The sequence below is a fragment of the Panthera uncia genome, chromosome X (genome assembly GCF_023721935.1).
Source record: "Panthera uncia isolate 11264 chromosome X, Puncia_PCG_1.0, whole genome shotgun sequence".
Taxonomy (NCBI): Eukaryota; Metazoa; Chordata; class Mammalia; order Carnivora; family Felidae; genus Panthera; species Panthera uncia.
The window spans coordinates 83,067,184-83,083,343 of NC_064817.1; the positions used below are offsets into that span (position 1 = coordinate 83,067,184).

Genomic DNA, 16,160 nt, shown 5'->3' on the forward strand with positions numbered 1-16,160 from the left:
CAGATACTTTGATTTGTTACACATAAACGCCTGCTGTGTGCCACATGGAATGCTAGTGTACGAAGACAGTTAAGATTCACTTTTCCACCTTTGAATTGCTCTTGATCTGGATACGGGGGAGAGGGTCGGGTTAGGGGGAAGTAACCAGTAACCCAGGCAAATTGGACTTATAACCAGTAACTAGTAAATCAGGAAAATTCTAATTAGAACCAAATAACTGAAAGGTTGTGTAAAGATTCACGGAGGAGATGGCATTGCTCTTCTTCTTCTAGGAAATGGTGTCTACCTCATAGAGTTGAGAGGATGAAATGAAAGGTAATTGGTGCCAAATCAGTGCATGTTGTTAAGGTGGTGACAGATATGTGCCTTTATTTCCTCTTTTTTCCCAAGCCATCCCCAAGCTGGAGAGAATTCTGAGGTTCTACAGGAGTTTTTTTTTTGTTTTTTGTTTTTTGTTTTTTTAATTTTGCAAGACCTGTTCATCTTATCTGGCTTCTAAAAAGTCCCCCTTGAAAATATGGCAACAAAAATTGCCTGGTTAAACTCACATTTGGTCATTTTCTGAGTTTTAAAAATTACAAGTGTTATTTTGCAGAGGAGCCTTTCCATTTAATAGATGCATCTATTTTCCAAATTAAATTTGAGAATCAATGTTCATAATTACCCAGTGACATTATTTACCCTCTTTAGTCCATTAAGAACAACTCAGAGTACATTTAAAACATCTTACAGCCCTGTGTTACAGCATATTTTGGTTCCCCATAACTTTTCTTGACCAGAATTTTTATGGTGTTCTTGTCCACATTTACCAAGGAGGTATATTTCACTTTGTACAACTGTGTTCCTGAAAAATAATAGGTAAATCAGATTCTTGAGAATCAAACCACTGTAATGGAGTATGAAAGAGTTTACTTGTTGCAAATTTCCTGTAAATAATCATTCCTTTTTTTCTGTGTTTAGTTTTTCATTTCACATGTTTTCTTAAAACATAGACCTATTGCACCAGTTTCTCTATTCCACTCACTCCCATGTACTCTTCAAAAGCCCATATCTCTAGAATAAGTGATTTGTCTGCAGAAATAAACCAAGATTTATACCACACGTGTATGTTGAGAATAGCCATAGGCCCATATTGTGGTCAATGTGTATGTCTGCATGATTATTTTACCTGTGGTATTGTCAAGATGCTTGAAATTTCCACGAGTGCTGCTACTTTATTACATGTAAATTGAGCAAAATGGATCAGAAAGGAGCAGAGGTGTTTTTAAGGTTTGTTTGGTTCGTTTTGGTCCAGAAGAAGCGTGTGCTGATTTTCATGACTGCTCAATTACTGTTTTTTTTTTTTTTTACTTAAAATTGTGAAGCCAAGAGCTCTGTTATGCTTTACACAAATCCACATTTGGATTACCTCTCACAGGAGTTTGGGTGCCAGCATAAACTTGCCTTTGTCTATTTTGCTTGCCGAAATCCAGTGTTATGTGCTACCCCTTTAAAAGATTCCTTTATACATTTTGTTTAATGAAGAAGAGATAATGACCATCTAGAAATGTTAATAGTTGTACTTTCTTTAAGATTTTATTTCTTTGCCATGTGATAATTGGCAATAACCACCAGCAATGTAATGACTTTAGCTGTGGACTTGGTAAAATTAGTTGACTCTATTATTTTTCCTAAAAATGGAATTGGGGCAACAGAGAACCCTAGGGTGGTTGTAACAGGAGATTAACTTGTAAGTTAGAATTCCGAGGTCCTTTTCTAAATTTCTGAAACCCATTTAGTGGACATCTAGTAGATTACTTATCATTTGCCTATTTTATCTTAGTTGTCCTGGTTCACAGTAAGGTAGAATATCTTGTGGAAATTTTCATTATATGTAAAGGTTATTTTATAGATAAAGTAATTTTCTTTCATTTAGTGAAGTAATTCACCCTTCTGGACTTTTGCAGTGACCTTACATTATCCCTTGATCTTCCTGACTGATAAGGGTAATGACTTTTCTATAGCATCTAAATTTAGCACCCGTCTTTATGTAATTGAAAATAATTTATGCATATTTGGCTCATTAAGCACAAATCAACAATTTGCTTGGTAGTTGGGGTGCTGCATGAGTGGAGTTATGGGGCAACATTCTAGTGTGTCAGACTTAGGAAGATCTGCCAATCAGAAAGCTTTAATTCAGATCATTTGTTGAGAGTATTTGATTTTTGAATATTCCATATCTGCATAGTGTAAGCAGGTTCTTGTGTGTTAGAATAATCATCTCCTTCAGTAGACCTTGTTTTGGGGTTGTAGAATGAGACTAAAGAGTAAACTTATTAAAATGGAGAAGTTTTAAGACATTCTGTTTCCCTATCTCTCTCCTCTTTCATCTTGGCACCATTACCTTGAAATTAAATCATATGTATGAACTAGAACATAATAATATTTTAAATGAGCTTTCCATTTCAAAATGTTTTATGATATTTATATAAACTTAAATCATGGTGGAAATGATTTGTCATAATTAAACACATACATAATAAGGTAGCTTTTTAAAGAACTTGTTAGTGACTGTCTCTCAAAAATACAAGGCTTTCTCTCCTTTTTCCCCCACCCCCAACTCAAGTTGCCCAACTTTGAAAACATTCTCAATTAAGTTTTTCTTAGCAAAATATGCCTGCATTCCATGTTCACAAAGGAACTGATAAAATTTTTGGTCTCCCAAGTACCTTATTACTGGAACCAGAGTGTCTAAATAGTGACCATGACATTTCATTTCAGATAAATATCAAATCCCCACCCACACATATATTGTAAATTAATAAATATCATTTTGACTTAATAGAAAATCCCATAGAGCAACCCCTAGGGAAAACAACTGTGAGATCATAACCTGAGCCAAGATGAAGGGTCAGACACTTAACTGACTGAGCCACCCAGGCGCCCTTACAGTGTTATATTAGTTTTAATGTATAATATAGTGATTCAGCAGTTTTATACATCACCCAGTGATCATCACAATAAGTGTACTCTTAATCCCCTTTATCTGTTTCACTCACCCCCTGCCAACCCCGGGCAATCACCCATTTGTTCTATACATTTAAGAATTGTGGGGTTTTTTTGTTCATCTCTTTGTTAATTTGTTAATTTGTTTTATTTTTTAAATTCCACATATGAGTGGAATTATATGGTATTTGTCTTTCTCTGACTGGCTTATTCACTTAACATCAAACCCTCTAGATCCATCTATGTTGTTTTGAGTGAGAAAGGACAGTTTCATTGGAAGTCTTAAGATATGAAGGATGATCATTGTCACCACTTTTTCTTGGTAGTAGTGGAAGGATTATTGACTGCATACCTATAAGCCTCAGAGTTTTTTTGTTTCTTTGTTTGTTTGTTTTTTAAGATACCTGTTAATAACACTACTCTCTCTTTTTTCCTTTCCCTTGCTTGCTGCTGGGGTCTTCCTTTCCTGAAACATAGACAGGAAACTTCTGCTACTCCACTTCAACTTAGGGGCATGAATCTTCAATTCTCATGGGAGGAGGGTTTTTTTTTTTTTTTGATTAAGGTATTGGAGATTTATTATATAAGTAGGAAACTAGTATTAATTGCTATCAAGCAGATTTCATTCTAATGAAAAAACAAGACTATAAAGTGATGACCCTGAACAACCTTCATTTTTCAAAACCTCCCACAAAGCTGACCTTTCTCATTCAAAGAGATCTTTAAAAGTAATTTTTTACTTGATTTTGCATGGGTCAGAATGTTCCAGGGAGGGAACAGAACACAATGTAATTTGCCCTCCCCAGAGGTTACCCTATGGGATTTTCTTTTTTTTTTTTTTTTTAAATTTTTTTTTTCAACGTTTTTTATTTATTTTTGGGACAGAGAGAGACAAAGCATGAACGGGGGAGGGGCAGAGAGAGAGGGAGACACAGAATCGGAAACAGGCTCCAGGCTCCGAGCCATCAGCCCAGGGCCCGACGCGGGGCTCGAACTCACGGACCACGAGATCGTGACCTGGCTGAAGTCGGACGCTTAACCGACTGCGCCACCCAGGCGCCCCGGGATTTTCTTTTTAATAAGTCAGCTACAAACCAGCATCCACAAATACATCAGTATACCACTGAGTCCAGTGATTCCACTTGCATTATTAACCCGACTTTGTTTGTCTTCCCTGATTTTTTAATATTTTTTTCTGCCGCTATTCAGCTCTAATTGTTTTATAAAGGTCTGGTTTCCTCATCTGTAAAATGGTAACAAAACTTATCTTCCCCACCTTATGTCATTGTTATGTGAGTCTCATGAGTTTTTGAAACTTGTGAGCAACGATATAAACGTCTGATATTCATTTATCTATTAATGAAGTACCATTTTCTGTACTTGAAGGCCAAAGGAGGACCTATATTTATACCATTTTCCCTAATTACTTTTCCCATGTTGTATATAGAAATTAATTTGGAGTAGTAACATTGAATATGTCCAATTTGCAATCATACTACTACAAAAGTAAAACACTGATAGTTATTCAAGAATATTGGTATGATAGTGATTATGCATTTATGATTTATAATCAGAATGGCATACAAGTATTAGAATAAAATATCACAACAGCATTTCATTTTGATCTATGATTGCCCAAAACCTGGAAGTTCTTCAACAACACTTCTACAGATATAAGCATCACTTATTGTCTTACTGAGTGGTATGGAAGAATACATTTAGTACTCTTTAGTCATCTTAGTTGTATTTTTCAAAACATGATACTTCAAGTAGAAATGATTCAGCTGGTAAAAACATGTTTCTAGTGGACAGTTGTGGAAGGACTATGGATGTAAGGTAAGCCAAAAATTAATAATAAATGGCACTATAATGTTTACCCTGTGGCAGTACAGCTATGGCATGGATTTTATATTACCTTTACGTTAGAAAATCTGCCCAGTTTTCCACCTTTTGCTGTTGCTGTATAAGCACAAAAGGTAAGAATAAATCCTGTATGTGATTGTACAGGATACATTCATTTAACAGATACTTACCAAGTGCTTTCTAAAAACCAAGCACTGTTTTAGGTGCTAGAGATAACAGCAAGTGAACAAAATAATAAAATCTTTATTCTCCTTGGGCTGACATTCTAGTTGGCAGAGGCAAATTCACAAATAAGACATTGCAGGTGGTGTTAAGCCATATGAAGAAAAATAAAGTAAGCTACAGTGATAGAGAGGGGAGGGGTTGGTGTTTTAGATAAATTTGGTCTGGGAAGGCTTCCTTAAGGTAACCTATGAGCAGGGACCAGAGGGACTAGAGCATATGAAGCCAAACAGATATTTGGAGACAGACCAAATGTATATAATTCTTTCTAGGAGTTTTGCTGTGAAGGGAACCAGAAATGGGGTAGCAGTTAGCTACTGTCCTGGGTGGAAACAAATGGGGTGGTAGCTAGCTACTGTCCTGGGTGTTGGGTATACAATAGCGAATAAAACAAATAGTTCCTACCCTCACAGAGTTTATAACTTAGTAGGATAAACAGATAATAAACAAGTAAGCAAACAAATATATAATTACTGAGGTAGTCAGCAATAATATCAGCCTAGTTTTGGTGACTTATAGTCATGAATGAGGGGTATTTGAAACCCTCAAAACAGTTTTCCAAGGCCAGATCTGGTGTAAAGTATGCGTATGAGATGCCCTGTTAAATGATACAAAGACTTCCTAAAAGCAGCAATTAATAACCATAGGTGGTGTTCTGGTGGCATAATTCCAGTGTGGCATCTGAGGAACATTTTGTCAAAAACCAGTTTGTATTGTTTTTTGAATTAAATCACCCATCTATGAGAACTAATAATATCTGGGATGTGGTTTGGTAGAGAGAAATAAGGAGGACATTTTCAGCAGGACAAATAATTTGATAGTGTAAAAGCAAAAGATGGTAGTCGTTGGGGACACAGCAAGTATTCCAGATTCATTTATCTGTGGTTGGAAATATGAGACTCAAGATATAATGCCCTTAGCAACTAGAAAAGGTTGTTGAAAAATAATGCCCTCGTCTCTAGAATAGGAAAGCCTGAGATAGAAAATTAAAGGTACTTGAGAATTAAGTCTTTGTTGTTTTTTTTATCTCCACTCTTCTTTCTACCCCAGTCTAAATGGTCTTTTTTCTTCCCTTACTCCATTATAAAGAAGTGAAGTTTTAAAACAAGGGATAATCACATTTGTTGATTTTTTATCATTGTATTAGTTGTCCTTTTGTTTTATACTAACCAAGATAATGGTCAGCTTCAAGTCTTCTAAATAATGTTTTTAAAGTGCTGTACTGTTTATGAGTTTATTCATTTACTGCCATGCTTACTTGTTACTTTGCATCTAGGAATTCAGATGTTGTATTGTCTTTAATTTTTTGAGGGCTACTCTTTTTTTGTATATTGATAAGTCTTAAAGTGTAAGAAAGTACTGTAAATAAAGATGGTAACACTTCTCACATTTCCCTATGTTTTAATCTTGAGAAATGTAGTTCCGTTTGATTGATAATTCATGCATTCTTTTTCCCCACATGACATTATAGTCTGTCATTTGTGATATCAGTTACTTCCCTATACAAATTTCGAAATCCTTTAATGAACAAAGATTTTGGTTGAGAAAGGAAATGAGTGTTTACATATAACTAGTTTTCAAGTAAATGTCTTTAAAAGAATGCAGGGAGAGGGAAAATAGGACAAAGAAGAGTTACTTTTATTAATTTTCCAAAGCTCTTAGTATAAGGTTGGCAGCTTTCAAAATGCCAACTGTGGCTATTGGATTATTCTAAAATAAGCATTCACAGTCCCGTTTTAACGACTTAGATCTGGTAACAAAAGCAATAGAATCAAGAATACCCACAACCTCTACTGAAAACACTACTTTCTCCTATTTGAATGTATTTCCTACTAAGTGTGTTGGCAGTTTACTAGTTTGGTCATTAACATTTAATGAAATTGAGATTATAAAAAATTCAGTAAAGGAGTACTTGTTTGGCTTTGTAAACATGGCAATTTATGGCAAGATACAGAATCCACTATAAAGTTCTAGCAGTCATTTCTATGGCCAAAATTTATAACCAGACATTTTACTTAGAATGGAAATAAATCTTGCTTGTAATTAAGAAGTTCATTTAAATGACTCTTCTGCCACTAAAGCAATGTTGCCTTACACAGTGCCCTCAATCTAGTTTACAAGCAGAAAGAGACACTTGTCAAACTGAAGTGTACTAGATTAGTACATTGGTAATGAGTACTGTCTCCAAGCTGTGGCTGTTTTAATAGTGTCTCCAACATTCAGCCCTTGGCGGGGCGGGGGGGGGGGTGTCCTACCTATTTGTCATTATCATTGACCTAATACAAAAGAGAAATGTATACCAAATTTGCAAGTGTCTAAAAATTGAAAGGGACAATTAATACCATAGGTCAGTTATCTCAACATTGGCTGTGTGTTATATTTAACCAAGAACCTTTTAAAATAAACTAAATGAGGGGCGCCTGGGTGGCTCAGTTGGTGGAGCATCCGACTTCGGCCCAGGTCATGATATCACAGCTCGTGGGTTAGAGCCCCACGTCAGGCTCTGTGCTGACAGCTCGGAGCCTGGAGCCTGCTTCGGATTCTGTGCCTCCCTCTCTCTCTGCCCCTAACTCACTCGCATTCTGTCTCTGTCTCTCTCAAAAATAAATAAACATTAAAAACAAAAATTAAAAAAAAACTAAATGACTCCAGGAAGGGATAAATGACAGAAGATTGACGAAATGTTCATAATTATTGAAATTAAGTGATAGGCACATAGAAATGTCAATATATTATTTTCTCTATTTTTGTACATTTGACAATTTTTATGATCTAAAGTTAAGGGGAAAAATAGAGTACCCAGGCCATATCTCAGATAAATTGAATTAGAATCTCTTGGCTTTAGTAGTTTCAAAACTTGAGCTTTAGTAGTTTCAAATACTCCTCCAAATGAATCCAGTTCGAAGTTTTTGTTGAGAATCATGGTCATAGAAAATAAAAATCAAGATTCGGAAGGATCTGGACAAGTTAGAATGCTCAGTTGACATTAGTGGGATAAAATTTAACATGGATAAATGTAAACTGCATTTAGGTTATTTTTTTAAAAATCACCTGTACAGAACAGAGACTATCTAGGTTGGTGCTTATATTTGTAAAAAAGATCAAAGTAGATTAGTTGGTCACAAGCTTAATATAATAAGATGAAGTGGCTTAAAAAGCTAATATGATCTTAGACTGCATTAATAGAACCATGGAGCCCACAGTATAAGAAACCTGAATTTGTTCAGACCATATCTGGCATTCAGGTTTGAATGGCACATTTTATAAGAAACTTTGAGAAATAGGTATGTTAAGAGAATGGTAGAAGAAAAAATAAGAGGCCCAGACAATCTCATAAAACAAACAATGGAAAGAACTAGGAATATTTTAACCTAGGAGAAGAATAAGCAAGGGGAGACAAGATAGTTATGATATCTGAAGACCCATCGTGTTGAATAAAGTATATGTTTTGCATTGCCCCAAATGCTACAGGGAAATAGCATTTATTTATCCTGAGAAGGACCTTCCTTTTTCCTTTTTAAAAGTATGTAAGAAGTAGCCTTATTTTTTTTATCTGAAAGGTTATTCATTGTAAAAGTTTCCAAAAATACATACAGGTATAAAGTAAAATAATGATCACCCATCATCCTGCTGCCCAGAGATAACTACTATAAACTAGGATGACCTAGCTTATTTGTGGGGCCCAGTGCAAAATGAAAATTCAGAGCTCTTTGTTCAAAAATGAAGAATTTCAAGACAGTGACAGCACAGCATTTAACTAAGCAGGAGCCCTTTTGAGCATGGGGCCCTATGGACAGGTCACAAGCCCATAAAGCTAGTCCTGACTGTAACATTTGGATATATAAATCCTTTCATAGTTTAGAAAGGACTTTGCAGTTAATTTTTTTTTGATACTTATTTTTTGAGAGAGACAGAGTGTGAGTGGGGGAGGGGCAGAGAGAGGAGACACAGAATCCCAAGCAGGCTCCAGGCTCTGAGCTGTCAGCACAGAGCCTGATGCAGGGCTCAAACTCACAGACCATGAGATCATGACCTGAGCCAAAGTCAGATGCCTAACCAACTGAGCCACCCAGGCGCCCCAAGCCAAACTTTTTTTTTAAACCAGTTTGCTCTTTCTACCATTGTTTTTTTTTTTTTAGCATGGTATTTTTTTATTTGTTTATTTTGAGAGAGAGAGAGAGAGAGAGAAAGACAGAGAGGAGGGGAGGGGCAGAGGAAGAGAGAATCCCAAGCAGACTCTATGCTGTCAACACAGAGCCTGCTCTGGGACTCAGTCTGGGACTGAGATCATGGCCTGAGCCGAAATCGAGATTTGGACGCTCAACCAACTGAGCCACCCAGGTGTCCCTCTCCTATTCTTCTAATACTACTTTTTCTAGTGTGTGTAAACAAGGAAATAGAATTTCACCTAGTTTTATTTAAAATGTGGTAAGTGATGAATCATGAAAATCTACTCCTGAAGCCAAGAGCATGCTGTATACACTATATACACTGTATTCAGCTAACGTGGCAATAAATTGTATTTTAAAAAAAATTTTTTTTAATGTTTATTTATTTTTGAGACAGAGAGAGAGCATGAATGGGGGAGGGGCAGAGAGAGAGGGAGACACAGAATCAGAAGCAGGCTCCAGGCTCTGAGCCATCAGCCCAGAGCCTGACGTGGGGCTCGAACTCACGAACCGTGAGATTGTGACCTGAGCTGAAGTCAGACACTCAACTGACTGAGCCACCCAGGCGCCCCTAAATTGTATTTTTTAAAAATGTGGTAAAAGCAAAATAAATGATTTCCTCACAAATTTGAAAATAATTTTTTGAAATTTTTAGAATTTAAATTCTTAGAAGGCAAATCTAGCAGCTAAACCAGCTGTTTATATTTTTATTTTTTTTGTTTTATTTTATATTTGAGACAGAGACAGAGTGAGCAGGGGAGGTGCAGAGAGAAGGAATCTGAAGCAAGCTCCAGGCTCTGAACTGTTAGCACAGAGCCCTATGTGGGGCTTGAACTCAGGAGCAGTGAGATCATGACCTGAGCCAAAGTCAGACACTTAATCGACTGAGCCACCCAGGCACCCCAAACCAATGCTGTTTAATATATGCTTTTATTTAAACTTATAATACCTTTATTTTGACAATTTTGTCACATTGTTATTTGTATATTTATATACATAGAGATTCATATACTTGACTTTGTTTTTCAGCCTGAAGATATTTACCTCTTGTGGTTCTTTTACTTCACTCTTTTACCTTTCTTTTGAATATCTTTACTTTCTGGTCTTCAACCTGAGAACATTCTCCTTTGTTCCATTTCCTTAATAATTTCAATCGTATTGCTCTGAAGAGGCTATCTACAGTGTTTAGCTCCTACTTTTTTTTCTTTATCCTTGATCTCTTAGCCAAATCTAATTTCTCACAGTCCCATTTTCAGGCTGAAAGTGATAGAATTATTTATTTCTTTTATCTACAAACCCTTCAGGAATTTTATCATTATTAGGTGAAATACAGTAATTTCCTCTGTCTCTCCTCATTCCCATTCTCTCTTCCCCAGTACCCCCTCTTTCAAAATATTTGTCTGGATTTTCTTATTTCTACTTCTTAAGTCTTCAATTCATACCAGATTTTTTGATATCAGATGACTTTTCTCTCTATAATCTGTACCTGTTGCCATTGCCAAAATCTTTCTTGATAATTTGCCCCCACTATCAAATAGTTTACCCTCTGTCAGATTAATTGATATGCTGTATTTGTGACCCCTATTTTTACTTTTTATTGATTCTTACATTCATTCTCTTACCCTTTCCTTTCAGCTGACCAGATGTCTGGCTCTTTATTCTATCTCCTAATCTTCTAATTTACCTCCCTCAATGCTTATAATAAATGACTTCCTACCACACATCTGCCAACCTACCTATATTCTCATTCAAAGCTTGCTTGAAATCTTAACTCCTTTTAAGTGGGTAAAGATAGGAAAATAGCAAAAAGCCTATTTTACAATTGATTTAAATTTTTCCCCAAAAATCTGTATGCTAAATTAAAGAGAACTGCTTATAAAACAACACCAACACTCAACCAATCAAAGCTTCCAGAAAAGGAAGGTAGTTTTAGCTATTTTAGCCATCCTTACTGAAATTTTGCTCCTGTTGTGCCTAGCAATATGTTAAAAGGGCGAATACAAACCCAGAAGTAGAAGACATGATTATTGTCCTCAAAGAACTAATAATCTAGGTTAGGAGACTAGGTTAATATATATGAAGCATTTAGAAAGTAGCTATAATAACTAGCCTAATAATCAAAATGCTGGTTGTGTTGTATAGACTTTAAGCATTATAAGTAATCAGGGGAAAGAGAACACATTATTGCTTGGAGCTGCCAGTCAAGATATTATATGGGAAGTAGGTCTTGAAAAAAAATGTAGAATTTGGATTAGCTGGACTGAGCTAGAAGACTTGTATTAGCATGTATAGGTAAAAAGAGAACTGCTTAACAAAGATTCTAACAAATCAGTTGATTGTTAAAGAGAGCATCAAACTTTGTTCTAGGGAGGAGTAGGAGATATAATCAGTTAATTAAATTGGAACTAATTGATCAAAAACCTTGAATTCCGAATTGAGGAATTAAGAATTATTAAAGAAGGGGGCACTTGGATGACTCAGTCAGTTGAGCGTCTGACTGTTGATTTCAGCTCAGGTCATGATCCCAGGGTCATGGGATTGAGCCCCTGATCAAGCTCTACACTGAGTGTGGAGCCTACTTAAGATTCTCTCTCTTCCTCTGTCCCTCTCCCCCACTTGCTCTCCCTCTATCTCTAAAATTAAAAAAAAAAATAAGAATTGGTAAAAAGAAAATTCCCTTCCTATACATTTTAGTTAGTCAAAGTTTTATCTTGTTTAAATACCCAAGATTTTCTTCTATAAATAGTATTTGCTAACATCGAATGTTTTGCTATGTACTAAGCATTGTTCTAATTTTTATATGTAATACTAATTCATTTCATCTTTACAACAACCTTTTGTGGTAGGTCCATTTTAACCCCTTTATTTTACAAATGAGGATGAAAAGTTAACTGTAACTGGTTCAGTTTGGCACAAGTGATAGAACCAGTATTCAAACTCAGGAAATCTCTGGTACCAGAATCTACATTCTTATCTGCTGTATGCATAATCTTATGGAGGACATAAGTGCTATAAATATATAGTGAGATTTGGACAATGAAACAGACTTATTTTTTTATTGGAAGATAATTTTCTCCAGTACTACTCACATTGGAGCACAATAGTCTCTTTGTCCTGAGTATATTTTTTCTTTAAGCAAAATCTTCACAAGGAAACTTTGGGCTAGAAATTTTAAAAAAGATTAATCCATTGGTTGTTTGTCAGATGAAGTGATAATTAGTTTTATGTATTGTAAAATCTTTATTTCAACAATCTCTTTATTACAACAGGGCTTTTGGTTGGGACTCTTGATTCAGTCTTAGACTCTACTGCTAAAGTTGCTCCATTTCGCATCCTACACCAGACACCTGATTCTCAGGTTTACCTGTCAATTGCATGTGGTGAGTACAGTTTTTAAAACATAAAATTCAAACATATAAGGGTACTAAAAATTAAATATTTTCATTTATTTATACTCCCCAGTTTTGATTTAGAAATGAGTTAAATGTGCAACTCTATATTGAGACAAGAGCAAGATTATAGATTATTACGGTTTTTAAAAAATCTATTAGTGTGGGGGACCTGAAGCATGTGTTCCAGCAAATTTTGGTCAGTGCTCCTACTACATGATTCCTTTCTTCAACTTACATCTGCTTCACCGAACTGCTGAGAAGATGAGAACTTCCCATGAAATACTTCGTTTTTTCTCTGATAACTCAGATTAAGGGAATCAAGTGCAAAATTAAAAATTGTCCCCAAAGAGAGTATAAGCCCCCCAAATTGAAACATTTTTATTTACACACCTACTTTCTCACAAAAGGGGTGTCTTACAGGTAATGCTACATGTTCATTCATGCCGAGATAGTTCAAATGCCTCAAAATATATATATTGTAGATAGAAAATGAATTAGGATATCCTTCCTAACAAAACAACTCAGATTTTTGTAAAAACCCACACTGATAGTTTACTTCTTTTATTATGCCTTTATGATGTTGGTTTAAATTAAAATCCCAGATTTCCGGCCTATTAATATTGAAAGACTGCCTTTTTCTTTCTTTTGTTTCCTCCCTCTCTTCTCAAGTAGATACACTTTTTAAAAAGTATGGGGAAAAAAATAGTTACAAACAGAGAGAGAGGGAAGCAAACCATAAGAGACTCTTAAATACAGAGAGCAAACTAAGGGCTGATGGGGGATGGGGCGGGAGAGAGGGGAAATGAGTGATGGGCATTGAGGAGGGCATTTGTTGGGATGAGCACTGGGTGTTGTATGTAAGCGGTGAATCACAGGAATCTACCCCCAAAACCAAGAGCACACTGTATATACTGTATGTTAGGCAATTTGATAATAAATCATATTTCAAAAATAAAAAAATAAAACGTGGATTCTGGATAGTTCATATGTGTGAACATACAGCATAACATTAATTTTTTAAGATATGTGGCTTGTTTTTTGCATCTTCCTATATATTGTCTTTAGTGATGCTGGTGTTTTCTCCTAGATCTTATTTTTTTAATGGTTTTATTTATTTTTGAGAGAGAGAGCATGAGGAGGGGAGGGGCAGAGAGAGAGGGAGACAGAGGATCTGAAGCAGGCTCTGCACTGATAGCAGAGAGCCTGATGTGGGGTTCGAACTCACAAACCTTGAGATCATGACCTGAGCTGAAGTCAGATGTTTAACCAACTGATCCACCCAGGCACCCCTTTCCTGGCTCTCAGACATTATACCTGCTGACATCATGAGACATTTGTAAGCTCTACTCTAAATCTGGTTGGTAGAAATTATTTAGGGAAAAATGTCCATTCTACTTCAAAAAGGGGCAGTTATTATATCACTTATTCCCCCAAATTAACATGATGCAGAAATAAAATAATTACCTACTAATGAAGCTTTCTTTAGACATAAAGGACCCAAAAAAAGACTTAAAATTTTCCCATGGCTTGTATTTGTGATTCCTTAAAGAAAATTATTGCACATGGTACTGTGACTTTAGTAACATGAATACAGTTTCTAACTGGATTATAGGAAATAGGCAGTTTTGCAGTTTCAGTAAATTTGTTAATATGTCACTTCCGTATATCATAAAACATACTAAAAGTCAAGATGTTTCTTCTGAGTGAAATTTTTGTAATCCACAGTGCTGGTGAGATCTTTATGCAGTAATCAGGGGAGACTTAACAGATACTGAAATGTTCTTCAAGACAAAGCTACCCAGAGCCTAACTAATATTTAATCTGACTCTCAACAAGCCACCTAATACTGATCTGGCAGGTCACACGGATTTACTTACTTGTAGTAAGGTTTCTAACCTCTTTGATGAAACTGCTTTAAGTTAACTAGGCCCTTTAATGAAAAGGGTGACTGAACAAAGGCTTCACCTTGTAATATAAGTAGAGTTGCCACTGCTGAAATCCACATTTCACATAGTATTATGTGCATGCTGTTTGTAGTCACACAGATTATATGCACAGTACTAACTGTATTATGTGAAGACCAAGGATTAAATTATATGTATTTATGTTACTGGCACTTTATATATTCTCTTAAAAAATACTAGTTCCTGTGGGCACCAGTTACTGGCATCTTGTTTTCAGAATTTTGACTTTTCTCATGAGTTGTATTTACTTTTTTCCCTTCTCATTAAATATTTTATTCTTCCACTTAACAATGAAAAATAGTATTTACCCCCACATATATAGATGAAATAGAGAATAAATGTAATTAATATCTTTATTCCTTTATGATCATTTTTGAAAATGAACAGATATACTTTTATTTCTTTTTAAACTAAGCTTGTAAATATCAAGAGCAATTTTGATGTGAAGTTTCCCTTCAGTCTTTTATTCTCTTTCGTTATGAATCAGGAGCCAACAGAGAAGAAATAACCAAACACTGGGATTGGTTGGAACAAAATATCATGAAGACCTTATCTGTGTTTGATTCAAATGAAGATATTACTAATTTTGTACAAGGAAAGATAAGAGTAAGTGATGGATATATTTTGTAGATGGAATACTAAAATCTTCGACCCTCTTATTTTAGGATCAAACACTATGTGAAAGGTCATTGTTTCACTGATAACCTTTCAGGATTGGCAGAAGTACACATTATGAATGTCAGAATCAGTGCTAAAGAAAATTATAAAAGTCAATGATTAGTTTTTAGTGCCCTTGTGAGTACTCTTAAGGATATTTTCATATCATTATTTCTTGAATTTAGAATTTGAATGAACCCTTCACTTATTCAAAAAAATATTTAGCACCCATATTTGTGGTAGCTCCTTGTGAGGCATTAGAAAAAGCCTAATTAGAAAATTTAAGAAAATTTGCTCACCTCTGTCCTGAGAGAAGCATGTATGTACACATATGTACCTATGTAGATGTACACAGTTTTAGTCAATGAACTGTTTAAATATATAAAATGTATTTTTGTTGGTAGCTAATAATTTTCAAAAAATATTTTGTCTCCTTTAGGGATTAATTGCTGAAGAGGGAAAACATTCTTTTGCAAAAGAAGATGATCCTGAGAAATTTCGAGAAGCCCTTTTGAAATTTGAAAAATGTTTTGGTTTACCAGAGCAGGAGAAGTTAGTGACCTATTACTCATGCAGTTACTGGAAAGGACGGGTCCCTTGTCAGGGTTGGCTCTATCTTAGCACCAACTTTCTGAGCTTCTATTCTTTTTTGTTGGGATCAGAAAGTAAGTGGTTTCTGTTGCTTACCATGGCTTTGAACTTGCTGACTGACCTATCAACTCTGTGGTGTTGTTAGGTTGTATATAAAGTAATAGGATTGATATTAAGAGTAATTGTACATTAAAAAATTCACTTCGTCTGGAGAAAGAATCTTTTTAACTGGTTGCTTAACATAGGAGCCATTAGAAGTATGTATGGAATGCCTTGCATATTGTGGGAAGTGAATGGATATTAAATGATGATGGTGA

The 16,160-nt window shown here is 35.4% G+C and overlaps 1 protein-coding gene across 3 annotated transcripts in view; it reads left to right on the forward strand.

The window, feature by feature from the left end:
- Positions 1-16,160, forward strand: part of TBC1D8B (TBC1 domain family member 8B) — a 62,414-nt gene that overhangs the window by 1,381 nt on the left and 44,873 nt on the right. For all 3 annotated transcript variants that reach the window (XM_049644719.1, XM_049644721.1, XM_049644722.1), the window contains exons 2-4: positions 12,509-12,619; positions 15,083-15,201; positions 15,692-15,917. In XM_049644719.1, the coding sequence (XP_049500676.1) occupies positions 12,509-12,619; positions 15,083-15,201; positions 15,692-15,917 (456 nt within the window). The remainder of the gene's footprint in view (positions 1-12,508; positions 12,620-15,082; positions 15,202-15,691; positions 15,918-16,160) is intronic.